The sequence below is a fragment of the Neophocaena asiaeorientalis genome, unplaced genomic scaffold (genome assembly GCF_003031525.2).
Source record: "Neophocaena asiaeorientalis asiaeorientalis breed wild unplaced genomic scaffold, Neophocaena_asiaeorientalis_V1.1 scaffold266, whole genome shotgun sequence".
NCBI classification, from domain to species: Eukaryota; Metazoa; Chordata; class Mammalia; order Artiodactyla; family Phocoenidae; genus Neophocaena; species Neophocaena asiaeorientalis.
The window spans coordinates 233,506-254,374 of NW_020172449.1; the positions used below are offsets into that span (position 1 = coordinate 233,506).

General features: G+C 37.5%; 1 protein-coding gene and 1 pseudogene across 1 annotated transcript in view; both read left to right on the forward strand.

Annotated features, from left to right (window-relative positions):
* Nucleotides 1-20,869, forward strand: part of MMP20 (matrix metallopeptidase 20) — a 50,195-nt gene that overhangs the window by 25,742 nt on the left and 3,584 nt on the right. Inside the window, exons 7-8 of the mRNA XM_024737351.1 lie at nt 8,923-9,059; nt 10,041-10,197. Coding sequence (XP_024593119.1) covers nt 8,923-9,059; nt 10,041-10,197 — 294 coding nt within the window. The remainder of the gene's footprint in view (nt 1-8,922; nt 9,060-10,040; nt 10,198-20,869) is intronic.
* Nucleotides 5,083-6,475, forward strand: LOC112394565 (heterogeneous nuclear ribonucleoprotein K pseudogene; annotated as a pseudogene).

Here is a 20,869-nt window from a genome sequence, read left to right on the forward strand (position 1 = left end):
TTATCTATTTGGGTCTTTTGTGTTTCCATACAAATTTTTAAATCCTTTTGTTCTGGGCTTCCCTGGTGGCGCAGTGGTTGAGGGTCCGCCTGCCAGTGCAGGGGATGTGGGTTCGAGCCCTGGTCCAGGGGGATCCCACATGCCATGGAGCAGCTAAGCCTGTGCGCCACAACTGCTGAGGTTCGCACGCCTAGGGCCCATGCTGTGCGGCAGGAGAGGCCACCGCAGTGAGAAGCCTGCACACCGCAAAAAAGACACAACACAGCCAAAAATAAATAGATAATTTTATTTAAAAAATATTATTTTGTTCTAGTTCTACAAAAAATGCCATTGTAATTTGATAGGGATTTCATTGAATCTGTAGATTGCCTTGGGTATTATAGTCATTTTGACAATATTGATTCTTCCAATCCAAGAACATGGTATATCTTTCTATCTGTTTGTATCATCTTTGATTTTTTTCATCAGTGTCTTACAGTTTTTGGAGTACAAGTCTTTGCCTCCTTAGGTAGGTTTATTCCTAGGTATTTTATTCTTTTTGATGTGATGGTAAATGGGAGTGTTTCCTTAACTGCTGTTCCTGAGGTTTTGTTGTTAGTGTATAGGAATGCAAGAGATTTCTGTGTATTAATTTTGTATCCTGCAACTTTACCAAATTCATTGATGAGCTCTAATAGTTTTCTGGTAGTGTCTTTAGGATTTTCTATGTATAGTATCATGTCATCTGCAAACAGTGACTGTTTTACTTCCTTTCCAATTTGGATTCCTTTTATTTCTTTTTCTTCTCTGATTGCCATGGCTAGGACTTCTAAAACTATGTTAAATAAAAGTGGCAAGAGTGGGCATCCTTGTGTTGTTCCTGATCTTAGAGGAAATGCTTTCAGCTTTTCACTGTTGAGTATGATGTTATTAGCTGTGGGTTTGTCATATAAGGCCTTTATTATGTTGAGGTTCGCTCTATGCCCACTTTCTGGAGCATTTTTATCATAAATGGATGTGGAATTTTATCGAAAGCTTTTTCTGCGTCTGTTGATCGTATGATTTTTTTTCTTCAATTGGTTAATGTGGTGTATCACACTGATTTGCAGATATCAAAAATTCCTTGCACCCCTGGGATAAATCCCACTTTATCATGGTGTATGATCCTTTGAATGTATTGTTGGATTCGGTTTGCTAGTATTTTGTTGAGGATTTTTGCATCTATGTTAATCAATGATATTGGTCTATAATTTTCTTTTCTGTGTGGTATCTTTTACTCATTTTGGTATCAGGGTGATTGTGGCCTCATAGAATGAGTTCAGCTGAATGGAGAAGAGAGTATCTGTTCTATTTTTGAGTGTACAGGCGATTGTTTCTATGAAAATGGGTTTATCTAAGAAAGGTCTTGGTATGTCTTGCTGCCCTGAATCCCCTTTCAAAGCCTCCTTCTTTTATTAACACTTTCCACAGGGTGTTCGTGGGGTTAATGACTTTCTGTACGTTTGTCCTGAGGGCCCAGGTGCAAGGGAGGCAGGTCCTGGTTTTACTCTACTCAGCCCATTATCTGAAAACTCCAGAAGCGAACCAAGTGTGAGGCTGGAGATGCCGGGCTTCAGTTACGAGGGTCTTCAAAATATTAGCCTTAGGAGAAGTAGCCTTAAAATAAGAATGGATGTACACAGTTACTTCAGGTGTAAGTCTCAAAAACAACGTTCCTTAGTAACGGGGTTGGCCCAAGCTTAGGCTATCAAAAAGTAAAACACTCTTTAGTATGTAAATTAATTCTTAAAAGATGTATGGACAGTATTGAATCGCCAACAACCTGTTATTTGAAGGGCTGGAACATGGTTAAGTTCAAGTTGGCACGGGTGTAGATAGACGGTAACAGCGGCCTGCTGTGAGTACCCACTGCTTCATTCCAGCCACAAATGAGGACACGTGGGGCCATCCCACCTCCGAGGTTTCCCTGTTGTGCTTTAACACATTTGTAAGAGGTTCACGGCAATATAATAGTTAATGAACTTTCAGTTTAAATCGTGTACATTTTTAAATTGTAAGATTTTTACTGTATATTGATGCATAGTGTGATTCAATAAACTTCTTGTAATTTAAAAACTATTTAATGTTCAAAATAAATATAGTTATATATTTATAGAAAAATTTAAAAAAGAAGTGTTCCTTCCTCTGCAATTATTTGGAGTAGTTTGAGGATAGGTGTTAACTCTTCTCTAAATGTTTGGTAGAATTCACCTGTGACGTCATTCACCTGTGATCCTGGACTTCTATTTGTTGAGAGTTTTTAAATCACAGATTCAATTTCAGTACTTGTGATTGATCTGTTCATATTCTCTATTTCTTCCTGGTTCAGCCTTGGGAAATTGTACCTTTCTAAGAATTTGTCCATTTCTTCTAGGTTGTCCTTTTTTTTTTTCGGTACTCGGGCCTCTCACTGCTGTGGCCTCTCCCGTTGCGGAGCACAGGGTCCGGACGCGCAGGCTCAGCTGCCATGGCTCACGGGCCCAGCCGCTCCGTGGCATGTGGGATCCTCCCGGACCGGGGCACAAACCCGCATCCCCTGCATTGGCAGGCAGACTATCAACCACTGCGCCACCAGGGAAGCCCCTAGGTTGTCCATTTTATCAGCATATAGTTGCTTGTCTCTCATGATCCTTTGTATTTCTGTGGTGTCAGTTGTAACGTCTCCTTTTTCATTTCTAATTTTATTGATTCGGGCCCTCTCCCTTTTTTGTCTTGATGAGTCTGGCTAAAGGGTTATCAATTTTGTTTATCTTTTCAAAGAAGCTTTTAGTTTCATTGATCTTTGCTATTGTTTTCTTCCTTTCTATTTCATTTATTTCTGCTCTGATCTTAATAATTTCTTTCCTTCTACTAATTTTGGGCTTTGTTTGTTCTTCTTTCTATAGTTGCTTTAGGTGTAAGGTTAGGTTGTTTATTTGAGATTTTTCTCATTTCCTGAGGTAAGCTTGTATCACTATAAACCTCCCTCTTAGAATTGCTTTTGCTGAGTCTCACGGGGTTTGGATCATCATGTTTTCATTTTCATTTGTCTCTAGGTATTTTTTGGTTTCCTCTTTGATTTCTTCAGTGATCCATTGTTGTTTAGTAGCATATTGTTTAACCTCCACGTGTTTGTGTTTTTCTAGTTGATTTCTAATCTCATAGCATTGTGGTAGGAAAAGATGCTTGATATGATTTCAATTTTCTTAAATTTACTGAGGCTTGCTTTGTGGCCCAGCATGTGATGTTCTGGAGAATGTTCCATGTGCACTGGAAAAGAATGTGTATTCTGATGCTTTTGGATAGAATGCTCTATAAATATCAATTAAGTTAATCTGTCATTAATGTGTCATTTAAGGCCTGTGTTTCATTATGGGTTTCTGTCTGGTTGATCTGTCCATTGACATAAATGGGGCAATAAAGTCCCCCACTATTATTGTGTTATTGTCAATTTCTCCTTTTATGTCTGTTAACATTTGCCTTATACATCGAGGCGCTCCCATGTTGGGTTCATATATATTTACAATTGTTATATCTTCTTCTTGGGTTGATCCCTTGATCATTACATAGTGTCTTCTTTGTCTCTTGTAACAGTCTTTATTTTAAAGTCTATTTTTTCTCTTATGAGTATTGCTACTCTAGCTTTCTTTTGATTTCCATTTGCATAGAATACCTTTTTACATCCCCCTTCAGCTGTTCCTTTACAACAGTTTTATAGATTTTCATTTTGCTTATATTTTAAATCCATTTACAGCTGTATTAGGAGGTTACTTGCTATACATTTTTTGTCAATTTTAATTTATTAATTATTGTAATCTATAGCTCTAAGTTTGTAAATCCTCTGAATATGTGTTCTACTGCTTTATTACCCAGCAGACATAATTTTTCTTCATTAATGTACTGAAATTTTTCATGAGTACAGATTCTTTTGGAATTTGTGATACTTTACACACATATCACATATAGGTAGAGTTTATTACTACCTTATACATACAGTGTATACATTATAATATGTCTAAGTGTTTTAACTAAGGTTTCTTAACTTTGGCACTTACTGATATTTTGAGCCAGACTGGTCTTTGTCATGTTGGGCTGTCCTGTGCATTGTAGGATGTAAACTAAAATGTCACCCTTTGTCTTCACTAGACTCCAGTAGCATTGCTCCCCCTGCCCACTTTTCTCATTTCTTCATCCCCACTATTATAATTGCCTGAAAGCCACGCTTTGTGCCTTAATGAGAATCTAGCACAGTGACTTGAGCAGAGTCAGCATTTCAGAAGTATGTATTAAATTGAATTAATTGTAAAACACTTGCTTTTTGGATGCTTCATCAGGTTCCCAGTTAATCCATTGTTTTGTCCTCCTTATCAAAGATGAGATTATGGACTGTTGACATGATCTCTTTTTCTATTTTCATTACCTGATTCTTCTGGATACCCAAACCTGTGCTCTTTCTGTGATGGTGAAGAGAAGGGAGAGGGGGAAAGCAGTCCCTCTGGCCTTCAGCAAAGGCTAGGTCTCATTGGGTAAGGGGTCAACTTATAAACAGAGAAAAACCGGAGGTCACAGTCTGGGAAGGAGCAAGTAAATTAGTTAGAGCATGTGATGAAAATCAACATAGCTGGAGTCTAATCGGCTCTGTTTGCCCCTAACCACTGCTGACATTTGGGCCCATCAGCTTTTCTGGGTCTCAGTTTTCCATCTGTTAATACATATGGTCTAGATAAGGCTGTGATGTGTAAAGCTTGGGGAGAGGAAGTGTACCCTCAATGGCCTCCTGCCACACTGAGTATTGTCTATGGTAGATGCCCAAATAATAATTTTAAAAATGGACAATATCCAGCCAAGTGGCACTTTACAGTTTATAATGCACTTTCATATGCTTTATCTCAATTGATCCTCATAAGGATCTCAGGAGATAGGCCAGTTATTATTATTTGCATTTACGAGATTATGAAACAGGGCTGAGGCAGCACGGTGGCATAGGGATGGTAGCCTTGCCTGGCAACTGCAGCAGAACACTTCAGTTCTGCCCTGCAAGGATATATTTAATAATAGATTGGTATGTCTATTTAATACAAGAAAATGGAAACTGAACAGCCAGAGGAAACCTTTCCCAACACTGAAACCAATGGCAAATTTGGTAAATGCCCTCCTGAAGATATGGAAGAGGAACAAGCTTTTAAAAGACCTAGAAGCACTGATGAGATGGTTGAAATACACATTCTGCTTCAGAGCAAGAATGCTGGGGCAGTGATTGGAAAAGGAGGCAAGAATATTAAGGTTCTCTGTACAGACTACAATGCCAGTGTTTGAGTCCCAGACAGCAGTGGCCCCGAGTAAATATTGAGTATCAGTGCTGATATTGAAACAATTGGAGAAATTCTGAAGAAAATCATCCGTACCTTGGAAGAGGGCCTGCAGTTGCCATCACCCACTGCAACCAGCCAGTTCCTGCTCGAATCTGATGCTGTGGAATGCTTAAATTACCAACACTATAAAGGAAGCGACTTTGACTGTGAGTTGAGACTGTTGATTCATCAGAGTCTGGCTGGAGAAATTATTGGGGTCAAAGGTGCTAAAATCAAAGAACTTCGAGAGAACACTCAGACAACAATCAAGCTTTTCCAGGAATGTTGTCCTCAATCCACTGACAGAGTTGTTCTTCTTGGAGGAAAACCTGATAGGGTTGTAGAGTGCATAAAAATCATCCTTGATCTTATATCAGAGTCTCCCATCAAAGGACATGCTCAGCCTTATGATCCCAATTTTTACAATGAAACCTATGATTATGATGGTTTTACAATGATGTTCAATGACCGCCGGATGTCCCATGGGATTTCCCATGTGGGGAAGAGGTGGTTTTGACAGAATGCCTCCTGGTCAGGGTGGGCATCACATGCCTCCATCCAGAAGAGATTATGATGATAGGAGCCCTCGTCGAGGACCTCCTCCTGGACGAGGGGGCCGGGGTGGTGGCAGAGCTCAGAATCTTCCTCTTCCTCCACCGCCACCTAGAGGAAGAGATCTAATGGCCTATGACAGAAGAGGAAGACCTGGAGACTGTTATGATGGCATGGTTGGTTTCAGTGCTGATGAAACCTGGGGCTCTGCAATAGATACATGGAGCCCATCAGAGTGGCAGATGGCTTATGAACCACAGGGTGGCTCTGGATGTGATTATTCCTATGCAGGGGGTCGTGACTCATATGGTGCTCTTGGTGGACCTATTATTACTATACAAGTAATTATTCCCAAAGATATAGTTGGATCTATGGCTGGATCTATTATTGGCAAAATTGGTAAGCAGATTAAACAAATCTGTCATGAGTCAGGAGCTTCGATCAAAATTGATGAGCCTTTAGAAGGGTCCAAAGATCAGATCATTACCATTATAGGAACACAGGACCAGATACAGAATGCACAATATTTGCTGCAGGACAGTGTGAAGCAGTATGCAGATGCTGAAGCATTCTAATGCAAGATATTTTTTTCTTTTTTATAGTGTGAAGCAGTATTCTGGAAAGTTTATCTAAGACTAGTGAAGAACTGAAGGAGTCCTGCATCATTTTTTTTTTATCTGCTTCTGTTTAAAAAGCCAACATTCCTCTGCTTCATAGGTGTTCTACATTTGAGATGCAGTGAAATCTTTTCTGTTCACCAGATGTAATGTTTTAGTTCCTTACAAACAGGGGTGGGGCTGGGGGAGGGTGTGCAGAAACTAACACTGAAATTTTGAAACAGCAGCAGAGTGAGTGAATTTTAATTTTTGTTCATTGTTGGTGGTTTAAAAAAAATCCCCCCATTGGGCTTCCCTGGTGGCGCAGTAGTTGAGAGTCTGCCTGCCGATGCAGGGGACACGGGTTCGTGCCCCGGCCCGGGAAGATCCCACATGCTGCGGAGCAGCTGGGCACGTGACCCATGGGCGCTGAGCCTGCGCGTCCGGAGCCTGTGCTCCGCAAAGGGAGAGGCCACAACAGTGAGAGGCCCGTGTACTGAAAAAATAAAAAAAAATCCCCCCATGTAATTATTGTGAACACTTTGCTTTGTGGTCACTGTAACATTTGGGGGGTGGGGGGGACAGGGAGGAAAAGTAACAATAGTCCATATGTCCCTGGCATCTATTCAGAGCAGTGTGCAGAATGTAATACTCTTTTGTAAGAAACGTTTTATGATTTTTAAAATAAATTTAGTGAACCTAAAAAAAAAAGAGAGAGATTATGAAACAGACTTGGAGATACTGGTCAGCATTGGAATTGCAGCTCCAGCTTACAGCCTTCTAAAACATGATGTGCTTTTCCTTTTGCCTCTTCATGTTGCTTAGGAACATGAAGTATTTCTCTCTCTCAGTACAGCTCTCCTTTAGATTTTGTCATCAGCTTAAAGTGCCTCACCTGGATGGCTTCGCCAGCCCCCTAGATGGAATGACACATCCCTCCTGTGGAATACACTCTATGTTCTCAGAGCATCATGAACTTGACTCTTCATTGCACAAATTGCTCTGAATTATAATTGTCTAATCACTTATCTGCCTCTACTACTAGATTATAGCTTCTTTTTTTTTTTTTTTTTAACTCTTCCGCCATCTTCCATGAATGCTCTAGATTATAGCTTCTTGAGGGCAGAGCCTGAGTCTTGTTCAGTGTTTCATCCTTGACGTCTACCTCAGTGCCTGCTGATAGGTGCTCCATAAATATTTGTTAAATTAACTAAAACTCAACATAAGATTTGAGGAGTGCCTAAACTTACTATATGGAAAATTAAATGTCAGAACTTTATTACAATTTCCCTGTCTGCAAATAATTTTATGAGTTGATTCTAGCTTCTGTGGAGTCAAGTAAACTATTTGTATTTTATAAGAATGATTTTCTTCTCCAAAATTCAAAGTGGACTTCATTTGCATTGAAGGTTTCAGCCCAGTACCCTCTTGTATACTCCCACAATTTTATGTAAATAATACTGGATAGACAGGTGGTTGAGCTGATAAATCTTAAGTTAATGTGTGTGTACTAGAGTTTCTCTGAAGTAGCCATTAAGTCCAAAGATATAAACATTTTCAGTAGGTAAATACATAGGCAACATCATTTATAATTGTTAATGGTTTTGCTGTTTTTACAGGAAATAATTAGCCTCTTCCAACCACAAAAGTTTGGCTCATTTATATAATATCCATAAAGTGCACCTGGATGGTATTTATCTTTATGAGATTTTAATTTTTAAAAGATCAGAAGTGGAAAGTGAAATTTGTAGCAAATGATACTTGGAATAGGAAGGTGCACAGCTTAAGTGTATAAATTATTGATGTCAACACTTGCTATCCTTTCATGTTTTGAACATCCTTAAATAAATGAAGGAGAGAGGATTACAGAGATACTAAAAGAATGAAAAGGGAGAAGAAATTGTTTACTAAAGTCAAGAAAGGATATGGGGAGGGGGAAGGGTAAGCTGTGACAAAGTGAGAGAGTGGCATGGACATATATACACTACCAAACGTAAAATAGATAGCTAGTGGGAAGCAGCCACATAGCACAGGGAGATCAGCTCGGTGCTCTGAGACCACCTAGAGGGGTAGGATAGGGAGGGTGGGAGGGAGGGAGACGCAAGAGGGAAGAGATATGGGAACATATGTATATGTATAACTGATTCACTTTGTTATAAAGCAGAAACTAACACACCATTGTAAAGCAATTATACTCCAATAAAGATGTTAAAAAAAATCAAAAATAAATAAATAAAACAAACTTGGTTAGACTATGCCTGTCCCAGATATGTTAAAAAAAAATTATGTTCTCCTTAAAAACAAGGCAAGAGCAAGAGGCATTTAGAAATGGCCTCTGAAGTGCGGTTTGCAGTATATTTAAGCCCAGGTTCAATTGAAGATCTAAGTCAACCCTTGATCTTGATTTCTTTTCCATTGCCCAATAGGATTTTCTGGCGTCGGCAGGTTCACTTGATGTCAGGGATCCAGCCCAACACCATCACCAGCTCCTTTCCCCAGCTTATGTCCAATGTGGATGCAGCTTATGAAGTGGCTGAGAGGGGCACAGCTTACTTCTTTAAAGGTACCCTAAAGAACCCTCAAAGAAAGAAGTGGCAGGGTACAGTGCCTGGTGTGTTTGGAACACCTAGTACTGTCAGCATTTGTTAACTATCACAGAGCATGTTCCAGTCACTCCTCCTCAGATTGGGGATGAAAAACCCCTCTTCTGTCCTGTGACCATGACAGGAGTGACAATGACTATCAAACTCTTCTCAGAGCCAAAGATGTCATCTAGTGAGGCACTGTGATAAGTGACAGTGTCCAGGGAGGTAGAAACCTAGTCCCTGTCCCCTGGACCTCTGCTCTGAGTGACATGGTATACTCTTCTGAGAGCCTCTAATTCACAAAAATCAGCATGGAACCCTCAGGAGAACAATACAAGCAGCTGGGAGAGGAGAGACACCTGCAACTTCAGGAGGTGGATGCACACAATATGTCTCTGGCTCCAGACCTTTACTATTTGAGTGACTCGGGAAGTTATCTAACTGCTCTCAGTCTTCATTTCTTTCTGTGCAAAATAATTATAATAATAACAACCTTGAAGATATGGCAATGGCTAGCCAATGGAAGTTGTCCAATAAGTGATAGCTATCAGTTTTAGCTTGTTTTTTTTTGATGCTGAGGGCTAAGGGTAGAAGGTTAGTGCCAATTTAAGCAAGAATCAGCTTTTGTGAGTTGCTTGCCCCTTGTCTCTCATACATATATGAGACTGAAATGAGATTATACAGATGAAAGTTATCTTGGAAAAATTGAATGTGTTAAATTTAAAACATAATTGTATCAATATTCTTGCTTTCTTAAGGCATCACTAGGGATTTTGCCTCCAGAGCAAGTTTTAAGTCTTTTACTGAATTGAATAGAGGCTTTTATCTCCTACTAGGTTTTAGCCGTGGTAAATATCCGATAAACTAGCCCTATTTGTGATCCTGCATAGAAATCCTCATGAGTAAAGAGCATCACTAAATGGTACAGAGTTTTTGTAAATTTTAATTTCTGTTTCCAGGACCCCACTACTGGATAACAAGAGGATTCCAAATGCAAGGTACTCCTCGGACTATTTATGACTTTGGGTTCCCAAGATACGTGCAGCGAATAGATGCTGCCGTCTATCTCAAGGATGCACAGAAGACCCTTTTCTTTGTGGGAGATGAATACTACAGGTATGGCTTTTCTCCTTTTGATTGTCCAGATGTATTCAGTGAGAAGGAAAAATCCTTTTGCAGAAAAGAATGCAAGGCAAGTTTGCTATAGGCCCATTGACTCTTCTCAGCCACTGGGGTGTCATTTACTGATGGTTGATACTGTCTTCAAGGTACTGAACCGTCCAAATAAGTGAAACATTCATTCAATAATCCCATTGCTTGGTCTTTAGCACATGAATCATCCAAAGCTTTCAAATCACTCATTAACTGGACCCCCAGTGGCCTAAAAGAGTGGATGTAGCACTCCCAGTATATAATTACCCAATGGGAATGCCTGAAAGAAGAACTGATTTCCTCTTGAGTATCTATGCATTCCAGCGTAGTCTGTGATTTTGTGCAAAATGAATGTGGTCATGACTATGGGGCTCCTTGAAGGAAATTTTTACTGAAAGGCAAAGGCCTTATTGCTAAGTCCTTTAACCCAGAACATGAAGATTCTTCTTATCCAAGGAGGATTACATATCATTTCCATGCCCGTCTTGTAGGAGGTTATTGTAAGCAGATCCAATCACTGCACACAGGGTCACACCTCATCTCTCCTGCCTCATCTTACCACTTTAATTGACTCATGTTAGAGAACTGAGTGCAGCTCTTTGTCAAGCGCTGCCTCTGCTCCTTCTTTATTCACAGTTCTCACTTTGGCATTGCTTGTTTTTCTGAACTATAGGAAAGAAACCAAAACAGACTCTAAACAGGTGACTGTGCTAAACACTTTAGGTCCCTATTAGGGTCTGGTTGGCAGAGGACCCAGCTTTGGTCCAAAGGTTTTCATTCTATTTTCTATTTTAATAACCATTTCTGTGGCATAAAATAAATTTATAAATAAATATCTGTCATCTTCTTCAATTTAGAGCTGAGAAAGTAATATAACTGAAGCACAGATATACTTCATGAAAAGAAAAATTTATTTCATAAAAATGAATGTCAAAATGTGGACCCTGCTGACTTTTCTGGGCCACTGAGAGCCCTGGTAGCATTGCTCAAAGTATTACTTGCTGTCATGAGTTGTCACTTCCAGTCCAATGTTTAAACCACTAAGCCAGCAAATTTTCTTTCAGAACTTCCTTTATGAAATAGCAATACTTATTTCTTTATTAAGTCCCTAATATCTGCTGGGCATATTCTCCAAAGTCTTTCTTTAAGGTAAGGTGGCTATAATCACCATGTTGACATATAGGAAGATAGATATTGAGAAATCCAACTCCCATTTTAGGTTTTCAGAGAATGGCATCCAGAGATGCGTGTATGAGCAGGTGTGTGAGAGTATGAGTTATGATTATTTGGTTATTTGTCAAAGCCTGTTCATAGCCCGATTCTCCTTGGGGGGATTATCCACTCTCTTATTATTTCTATTCTCCATTCATCGCCTGGTCTTTGGACTAATCTACCACCCACCAGCACCCGCAGTAAAGCATGGACCTCCAACCAGGCAGGACTGAGGCTTAACGGCTAACACAAGGGGCCTGGTGAGAGGTTTATAATACTCCATAAATTTAGGGATGGGGAGGGGAGGGTCCCTGATTTTAATGATGCCTTATCCCCCTGAGGAAATAATTTTGAACCTTTCCAACTGAACCTCTGTGAGTGTCTATTAAGGAAAAGTCTTTAGTAATCTAGATAAAACAAATTCATTAAAAAGTTGGCCTAGGACACTAATACAAATATTAAAGAGCTCCTTTTGCTGGAAAGGAAAAGAAACTGCAGTAGGCACTTTTGATATTAACCTCCCCAGGTTATTGAGAGTATTAAGTGATATAATACATGTACATACCTAGCACAGTGCCTGGCATATAATAGGTGCTCAAAAAGAGTGACTGTTCAGTAACAGTAGGAACTTATATGGTAATTAGCAAATAATTGCTTTAAAAGTTGTGATAATTAACAAATGATTGCTTAAACTTCAGTATTCTTATAAATAGCAATCCAGTCAAAGAGCTGGTCAAAGGGGATTTCCTTTTTCAATACTGAAGGGCCCTGAAATTGCACTGAAATCTCTGCTTTTGGCAAGGCAGAGACAGTCATTTCAGCAATCAGAGTCTTCTACTTCATACTCTCCAACACAGACACTGGTTTACATACTAAGGAATAAGACAAATAACCTTGAAAAGGTTATTTTCAAATAACCTCAAAAGTTCAGGAAAGGGCTTCCCTGGTGGCGCAGTGGTTGACAGTCCGCCTGCCGATGCAGGGGCCACAAGTTCGTGCCCCGGTCCAGGAAGATCCCACATGCGGCGGGGCGGCTGGGCCTGTGAGCCATGGCCGCTGAGCCTGTGCGTCCGGAGCCTGTGCTCCACAACGGGAGAGGCCACAACAGTGAGAGGCCCGCATACCGCAAAAAAAAAAAAAAAAAAAAAAAAAAAAAAAATTCAGGAAAAGCTAACATATCATCTTTATTAATAAATCCCCCTGAATTCCACACATTTCACACATGAGTATGACATCTTATTGTCTTGTAAAGCCTATATTGGTTAGAAATTATGTTCAGCTGCTAGTAAGAGAGACCTAGTAATAACTGTGACTTAAACACATAAGGGTCTTTCTTTCTCATATATGTAAAATGTCTGAAGTTTATCAGATTTAGAGCTGGTAAGGTGGGTCCATGGCCATTAGGGACCCAAGTTCCTTCTGACATTTTGCTCTAGTATTAACAGGTAGCTTCCACTCTCATAGTTGCCACAGGATTCAAGGTGGTCAATGGCGCCTCAGCCATTACATCCTATTCTAAATAGGAAGAAAGAGGGCTGGAAGGAAAAAGCAAAGGAAGCAATGAAGTTCTGTAGGTAAAGCACATGGACACACTCAAAAAATACAGAAGCCTCAGGTTACAGACGAATAATTTTACTATTGACACCCATTGACATTGTGTTAGGATTTATTTTCCTTAGTCATTCCTCAGGTTCTTCTTTGGTCCTCATGCTAGTTCAGTCTGTGACACAAATAATGTGCCAAGGGAAGAAAAGTCTCTGGATGTGCAGGTTGTCAGGGAAATTCTCCATGAACCCCTAGGGCTGGGGACCCGTTTTAGTGAATGAAATGGCATGAGAAAACTACTGAAGAATTCCTCCACTGAGGTTTGAGTGTTGGCTTGGGGCTAGGTTGATTCAGGTTGTAAGAGTAAGAACCCACATGTCAGTGTAATATTGATAGTAACTTACAGAGGAGCAGCTCACAGAACTACAAAGTGAAATCCAAAAGGGGGTTCTGCCATGCTGATGCCATCATATGCTACATTACCAAGTGACATACTGGTTAAACTTTACTAACAAGGGCTACTTCCCCATACATTTGTTTGCTTTCATTCATTCCTTTTCTTTTCCTAGAAGGCCTAAATGATCCAGCCAGTTTTTTTCTTTACATTACTTCCACTACCTATGGTTAATTTCTCCCAGTAGATGTTCTCCCTTGCCTACTAATACCAGAGCAGATTCTAAATTTTGTGTAAAGTGACTTACAAATCTACAGGTTCCAGCACTTTTCCACTCCTAAATCACTCTTTCTATATATATGGAGGCATGATTGATGCAAAATAGGATACAGTCTTCTAAATTCTTTCCTTCCTAGATACCCCAAGAATACTGGAACTGGATCTGTTTATTTAAGGATTTTATAGTTAGTCACCATAGAGAAATAAATAATAAGTAATAAAATTTAAAAGATGGGTGGAGTTCAAAATCTTGGTTTTTTAATCTTTTTTTTTTTTTAATGTATTGCCAAACTACCACATTCAACATACATATATTGGGCATGATTACATGTCAGGATCTGTACTAGGACCTTGACACATGAGAAGGCACAAAGTTTGCTGTTTATAAGAGTGTAGACAAGAGTAAGAGAGTGTTAATGTCAACTCTAACAGCAGTCATCTGGCAACCTGGATCACCTTTCTGTTTTAGTTTAATCATTTTCAAAATGGAGGCAGAAATAGTAACTACTTCATTGAGTTGTGGAAATGAATGAGAAAAATGTGAAATGCCTGTCCTATAGTAAGTACTCAGTTCATATTGGGTGTTATTAATGCCCTCAACAAGTCTTACAGTTGAGGGTAAATGTATAGATAAGTAATTAAGAGCAATCCAGGTGGCCTCGTAAAAGACTGCACAGGGATCAATGGGGCAAAACAAAGAGGAATTGGCCAATTCTAGCAAAATTGTCAAGAAAGAGTTCTTAGAGGAAACAGTGACTGAGCTTCATCTTGAGAGTTGAGTAGGAGTTTCCCAAACAGGAGGGGAAGGGCGCTTCCAGGCAGAGAGAGCAGTTGAAGCAAAAACACTGATGCATAAAAAAGCCTGTGTATAGGAGGAAAACCTCAAGCAGTTCAGTATGATTAGAACGTGGGCTAGAATGAGAGATTTGGTCCAAGGATGGAGATCATGGAGGGCCTATGCCTTTCTAGGGAGATCAGTGTTAATTTATAGAAAAGAGGGATATCTCTAAATGTCTTAAACAAGGAAGTAACCCATTAAGATTTGTGTTATTAAAATATCACTCTGGCAGCAGTGTGACTGGATTAGAGGGGGACAAGACTGGAAGTCAGCCAAACCAGTTAGGCCAGAAAGTAGTGGGAACATCTTCAGAGTGCTTAAAGAAAAAACTTTCAACCAAGAATCCTATATTGCACAAAGCTATCTTTCAAAAATGAAGGCAAAATAAAGACATTCCCAGATAAACAAAAACAGAGAATTTGTTGTTAGCATCTTCCTTACAAGAAATACTAAAGAAAATTCTTCAGGCTTCAGCAAGTAACCCCAGACAGTTATTTGAAATTTTGAATCCACATAAAAAGAGAGTACCAGTAAATGTAATTATGTAATTATAAAAGATAGTATAAATGTGTATTTGTTCTCTTAACTGATTTTTAAATTAATTAAAATTAACTGTATAAAGCTGTGTGTGTATATATATATATATGTATCTATATAATTGTATGGCTGGGCTTATAACATATAGAAATATAATATACATTTATATATAAACTTTGAAGCAGATTATGTTAAGTTAAAAAATATATATTGTATGCTCTATAGCAACCACTAAGGAAATAACTTTATTAAATGAAGTAAAAACCTCATAAAAGAAATTTAAATGGTACACTGGAAATTCTTCACTAAAGCAAAAGAAAGCATTAAGGAGGGAAAAAGGAACTAAAAAAGATATGAGACCTGTAGAAAATAAAAGCAAAATGGCAGATATAAATCTAATTATATCAATAATATTAAATGTGAATAGATTAAACAATCTAATCAAATTGCAAAGATAAAAAAACAAGATGTCACTGTGTACTCAAAGATACAAATAGACTGAAAGTAAAAGGATGGAAAAAATATACATCATGCAAACAATGACCATAAGATAGCCAGGGTGGCTATGCTAATACCAGGCAACAAAACACATTAAAATAATACTTTTAAAATAAAAAGTATTACTAGGAATAGAGAGAGATAATTTATAGTGATAGAAGGGTTACTCTACCAGGAATATAAGACAACCTAACAGCAGGGCCCCAAAATGGATGAAGCAAAAACACTGACAAAAATGCAGGGAGAAAACCACAACTGAAATAATCATAGTTGGAGACTTCAATACTTCACTTTCAGTAATGGACAGAACGACTGGACAACAAGAGCAATTAGGAAAGGAAGACATGAACAGCATTATAAGCCAACTAGACCTAACAGATATCTATGGAACACTTCACTCAACAAAAGAAGACTACACATACTTCTCAGGTGCATGTAGAACATTGTCCTGTACAGATGATATGTTAGACCAAAACACAAGCCTCAGTAAATTTAAAACCATTAAAATCATACAAAATACCTTCTCTGATCACATTGGAATAAAACTAGAAATCAATACCGGAAGGAAAACTGAAAAATTTACAAATAAGTGAAAATTATACTTCATGCTCTTCAACAACAAATGGGACAAGAAGAAATCACAAGAGAAATTAGAAAATACGTAAAAGTGAATGAAAATTAAAATACAACATATGAGAACTTATTGAAGAAGTTAAAGCCGTGCTCAAAGGGAAATTTCTAGCTGTAAATACCCATGTTTAAAAAGAAGAAAAAACTCAAATCAATGACCTAACTTTCCACTTAAGACACTGGAAAAAAGAGCAAATTAATCCTAAAATAAGCAGGAAAAAAGGAAATAATAAAGATTACAGTGAAAATGAATGAAGTAGAGAATATATAAACAATTTGAGAAAATCAGCAAAACTAAATTTGGTTCTTTGAAAAGGTCAAGAAAATTGACAAACTGCCCACTAAATTGACCTAGTAAAAAAAACACCAAAATTACTAAAATCAGAAATGAAAGAGGGAACATTACTACAAACCTTACAGAAATAAAATGGGTTATAAAGGAATGAACAATTATGTGCCAATCAATTAGAAAATTTGGATGAAACAGACAAATTCCTAAAAATATACAAAGTGATGAAACTGAGTCAAGAAGAAATAGACAGCTTGAATACATGTATAACCAGTGAAGAGATTTAATTCATAATTTAAAAAATTATCCACAAAGAAAAACCTACGCCTACATGTTTCACTGGTGAATTCTACCAAAACATTTAAAGAATTATTGCCAATTTTTCACAAACTCCTCCAAAAAATAGAAGACGAAGGAATACTTCCCAACTTACTGTATGAGGCCAGCATTGCCCTTCTATGGAAACCAAACAAAGGCACCACAAGAAAATAAAACTTCAGACCAATATATTGTGAATGTGGATCCAAAAACCCTCCAAAAGTACTAGCAAACCAAATCCAGAAACATATAAAAAGAATTACCAAGGGGAAATTATTTTTCCCAGGAATGCAAGGTTGGTTTAACATCTGAAAATCAATTAATATAATACACCATACCAATAGAATAAAAAAATTTAAAACCATATGATCATCTCAATAGATGATGTAGAAAAAGCATTTGACAAAATCAAACACCACTGCATGATAAAAACATTCAACAAACTAGGAATAGAAGGAAATTTTTCAGTCTAATACAAGGCATCTATGAAAACCCACAGCTGATATCATACTCAGTGGTGAATGATTGGATGCTTTCCCCCTAATATCAGGAACAAGAAAAAAATTTCCATTCTCACCACTTCTATTCAACATTTTACTGGAGGTTCTAGTGGGGCAATTAAGCAAGAATGAATGATATAAAAAATTAATGATAGAAAAGACTGGAAAGAAAGTAAAATTATCTTTATCTGTATGTCATATAATCTTTTACATAGAAAAGCCTAAAGAATCCTCAAAAGAAAAAAAAACTGTTATAACTAATAAATGAGTTCATCAAGTTTGCAGAGTACGTGTTCAAAGTGAAAAAAATCTATTGTATTTCTGTACACTTCAATGAACAATGCAAAAATAAAATTAAGAAAACAATTCCACTTACAATAACATCAAGAAGAAAAACATACTAAGAAATAAATTTTAAGAGAACAAGTAGAAAACTTGTAATATGAAAACTACAAAACATTGTTGGGAGAAATTAAACGAGATCTAAGTGGAAAGATATGTTCATGGGTCAGGCTTCATGTTTTTAAGATGGGAGTTTCTCCCAAAATTGATCTGCAGACTCAACACAATCCCTATCAGAATATCACTGGTTTCTTCAGGGAAACTGACAAGCTGATCTTAAACTCTATATGGAAACTCATAAGACCCAGAATAGCCAAAATATTTTGAAAAAGAAGAACAAAGTTGGAGAGCTCAGGTCTCAAAATTTACTAGAAAGCAAAAGTAATCATGACAATGTGATACTAACATGAGAATAGACATATAGGTAAATGGAATAAAATTGACAGTCCAGAAATAAACCCATATATCTATGCTCGGTTGATTTTTTACAAGGAAGCTAAGGCCATTCAATAGGGAAAGAATAAAATTAAGAAGTAAAGCAAAATTAAAGGAGTAAACAGGAATTCCAGTTTGTACATATGTAGTTTGAAATGCTAGTGAGACCGATGAATGGATATGTCTGGAAGGCAGTTGGAAATACAGGTCTTGAATTCAGAGAATTCAGGCTGGAGATATAAATTTGCATTTCATCATACAGTAAGATAGTAATTGAGACCATCAATACATTTCAACATTATTATTAATTCTTTGTTTCAGAATTTTCTCACAGTCACTTTCCTCATGGGGACCTGGTTCCTGACTCTTATCTAGGATGGTACATGGCAGCTTCTTACTCTTCTCCCTTCTCTTCATTCCTGACCACTCTCCCGGCTGCCCTCTCTAGTGAGATCACAAAGGTCCCTTCCTCCGTGAAAGCCATGTGATTCCTGGCTAGGAGTGGATTATTAACTTCAAAGGAGATTCCACTAGAAATTCCACTAGATTTCACTAGAAAGGTCTCCTTGAAGAAACTTCCTGAAACATATACCATAAATACTTATCAATAAATTCCTCTTTTTGCCATCCTTTCTCACATTTTCTTTAAGCATCTTTTCGCAGACTGAACTCCCTATTCAGTACTTCAAAGAAGGCAGAATTGAGTTAAGTTTTGCCACTGACATAAGTTAGAAATCATCACAATGAAAACACCAGAAATTCTTAACAAATCTAAGGTGTGAGCATACAGTTAAACAATATGCAAGTACTTTACCAATATAGTCCCCATATTCTTAGATTACAAAGGTAGAGAGTAAGATACTATATATGAAAAACCACATCAGATATCTATGGCAATATCACTAGTAAAATGTCACTGTCAGTAATGAGTTAGTTAATATCTATACCCATTGATCAATATTAAATGATTAAACAAATACCCTTAAAGAACATAAACATAGTTACTGGTCAATCATTTTTAGTTGATATATAGATTTCACATAAAAAACCTCAGTAATGAGAAAACGTATGCAACGATTTTAGCAGGTTTCCAGTATATTTACAATAAATATTTTCTTAGTATTCAAATATTGATGGTTTATTATGTGTTAGGAATCACACTGAGTATTTTCTCATATTCTCTCATTTTCCCATCTGCCTTCTCAACAATCTTGAGAAGTAGATATTGCTATCTCGATTTCATAGTTGAAAATATTGCATCTAAGAGATTAAGTGATTAGATCAAGGTCACACAGCTAAAAATTGTCCATCTGAGGATATATTTTATGCCCTCTGAATCCAAATACAGAGATCCATCCCATCTACCATACGTAGTCACCTTTTATTCTCTTCACCATTGATTTATTTATTTACTGTCAATTAAAATACCCATGCCCATAATTCTCATCTTGTCATATAATTTAATTTTCTTTTACCCTCAGCCAAATCCTCAACATACTAGTAGACCTCCTAACCCCTTTCTGCTGAGGTCTCTGGACTACCTCCAACATTCTCTAGCCCTCCTTTCTCCTCTTCTCAACCTTGCCTACTATTGCATGTTATCCTAATGAAGTGTGTTTAAAAAATTAGGTAAAGACTAAACTCTTTGGTGACTTAGGATCCCAGACCAAATCGCAACATTCACTAAATGTCATACTAGCCAGTCAGTTATTGGTTCTTGGGGCCAAAATAAACTACAAAGTCTTATAGCTTGGGTCAGACCTTGATGTTGACATGTACCAGGCACGTGTGTGTGTGTGTGTGTGTGTGTGTGTGTGTGTTTTCTCTCATCCTCATGACTACTGTATTGCAGATAAGGAAACCAGGGCTCAGAGCTCAGAACACTTTCCCCTGATCACAGAGCCAGCAGGTAACAGAGTCAGAACTCAAACCCAGAACCATCTGACTATACACTCTTTGCTCTATAACAGAAATCCTCAAATATCTGTCCAAAATCCAAGGGCTAGATCATCACAAAGTTTTCAGCAGTCCACAGAAAAATAAAAATAGCACACTATAATAAACATAGTTTATTATACTATATATAATATATACTATATACTATACTATTATATATATACCATATATACACATATATACACATATATATACACATATATACACTATACTATTATATATATGCTATATATACACATATATATACTATATATACACATATATACACTATATATACAATATATATATTATACTATATATAATATATACTATATAACACACTATAATAAACATATAAAAATAAAGGGGGGTGTGGTCGGGGTCAGTTTTTTAGTATTAAAGTTTCTTTTCTTTGTGAAATGATAATGAAAATAGGTGGTAATTTTTATTTTGAGGGTTGATGGTAATGTTCTTACTTGGTAAAATGAAAAGTAGGTAACCCTATGTTAATTATGTAGGCCCATCTACACAGTGACTATGTAAAAGGTCCAAATGAAATATACATGTTATCAGCTAATCTGAAAATGGTGACTTATGTGTCAGACTGATACTTTGAGATAGATTTTATTGAGAGTAATACTCTTTGGAAAGCAGTTATAGGATAAGAGGCAAGAGGGCAGAGAGGGGGTTGGCAGAAAGGGAGAGGGACTATTAAATACATAAGTGGTAGAAGGGATGGAGGAAAAAAAATGATTTCATAGTTTTGCCAAAATTTTTGCCTACATTTTTATAAATGCAATTGAAAATTAAAATTCTCAGCCAGACATTGCATCTCTAAAATTTCTTCTGAAATTTTATTTACATATAATATTATTACCTCCATT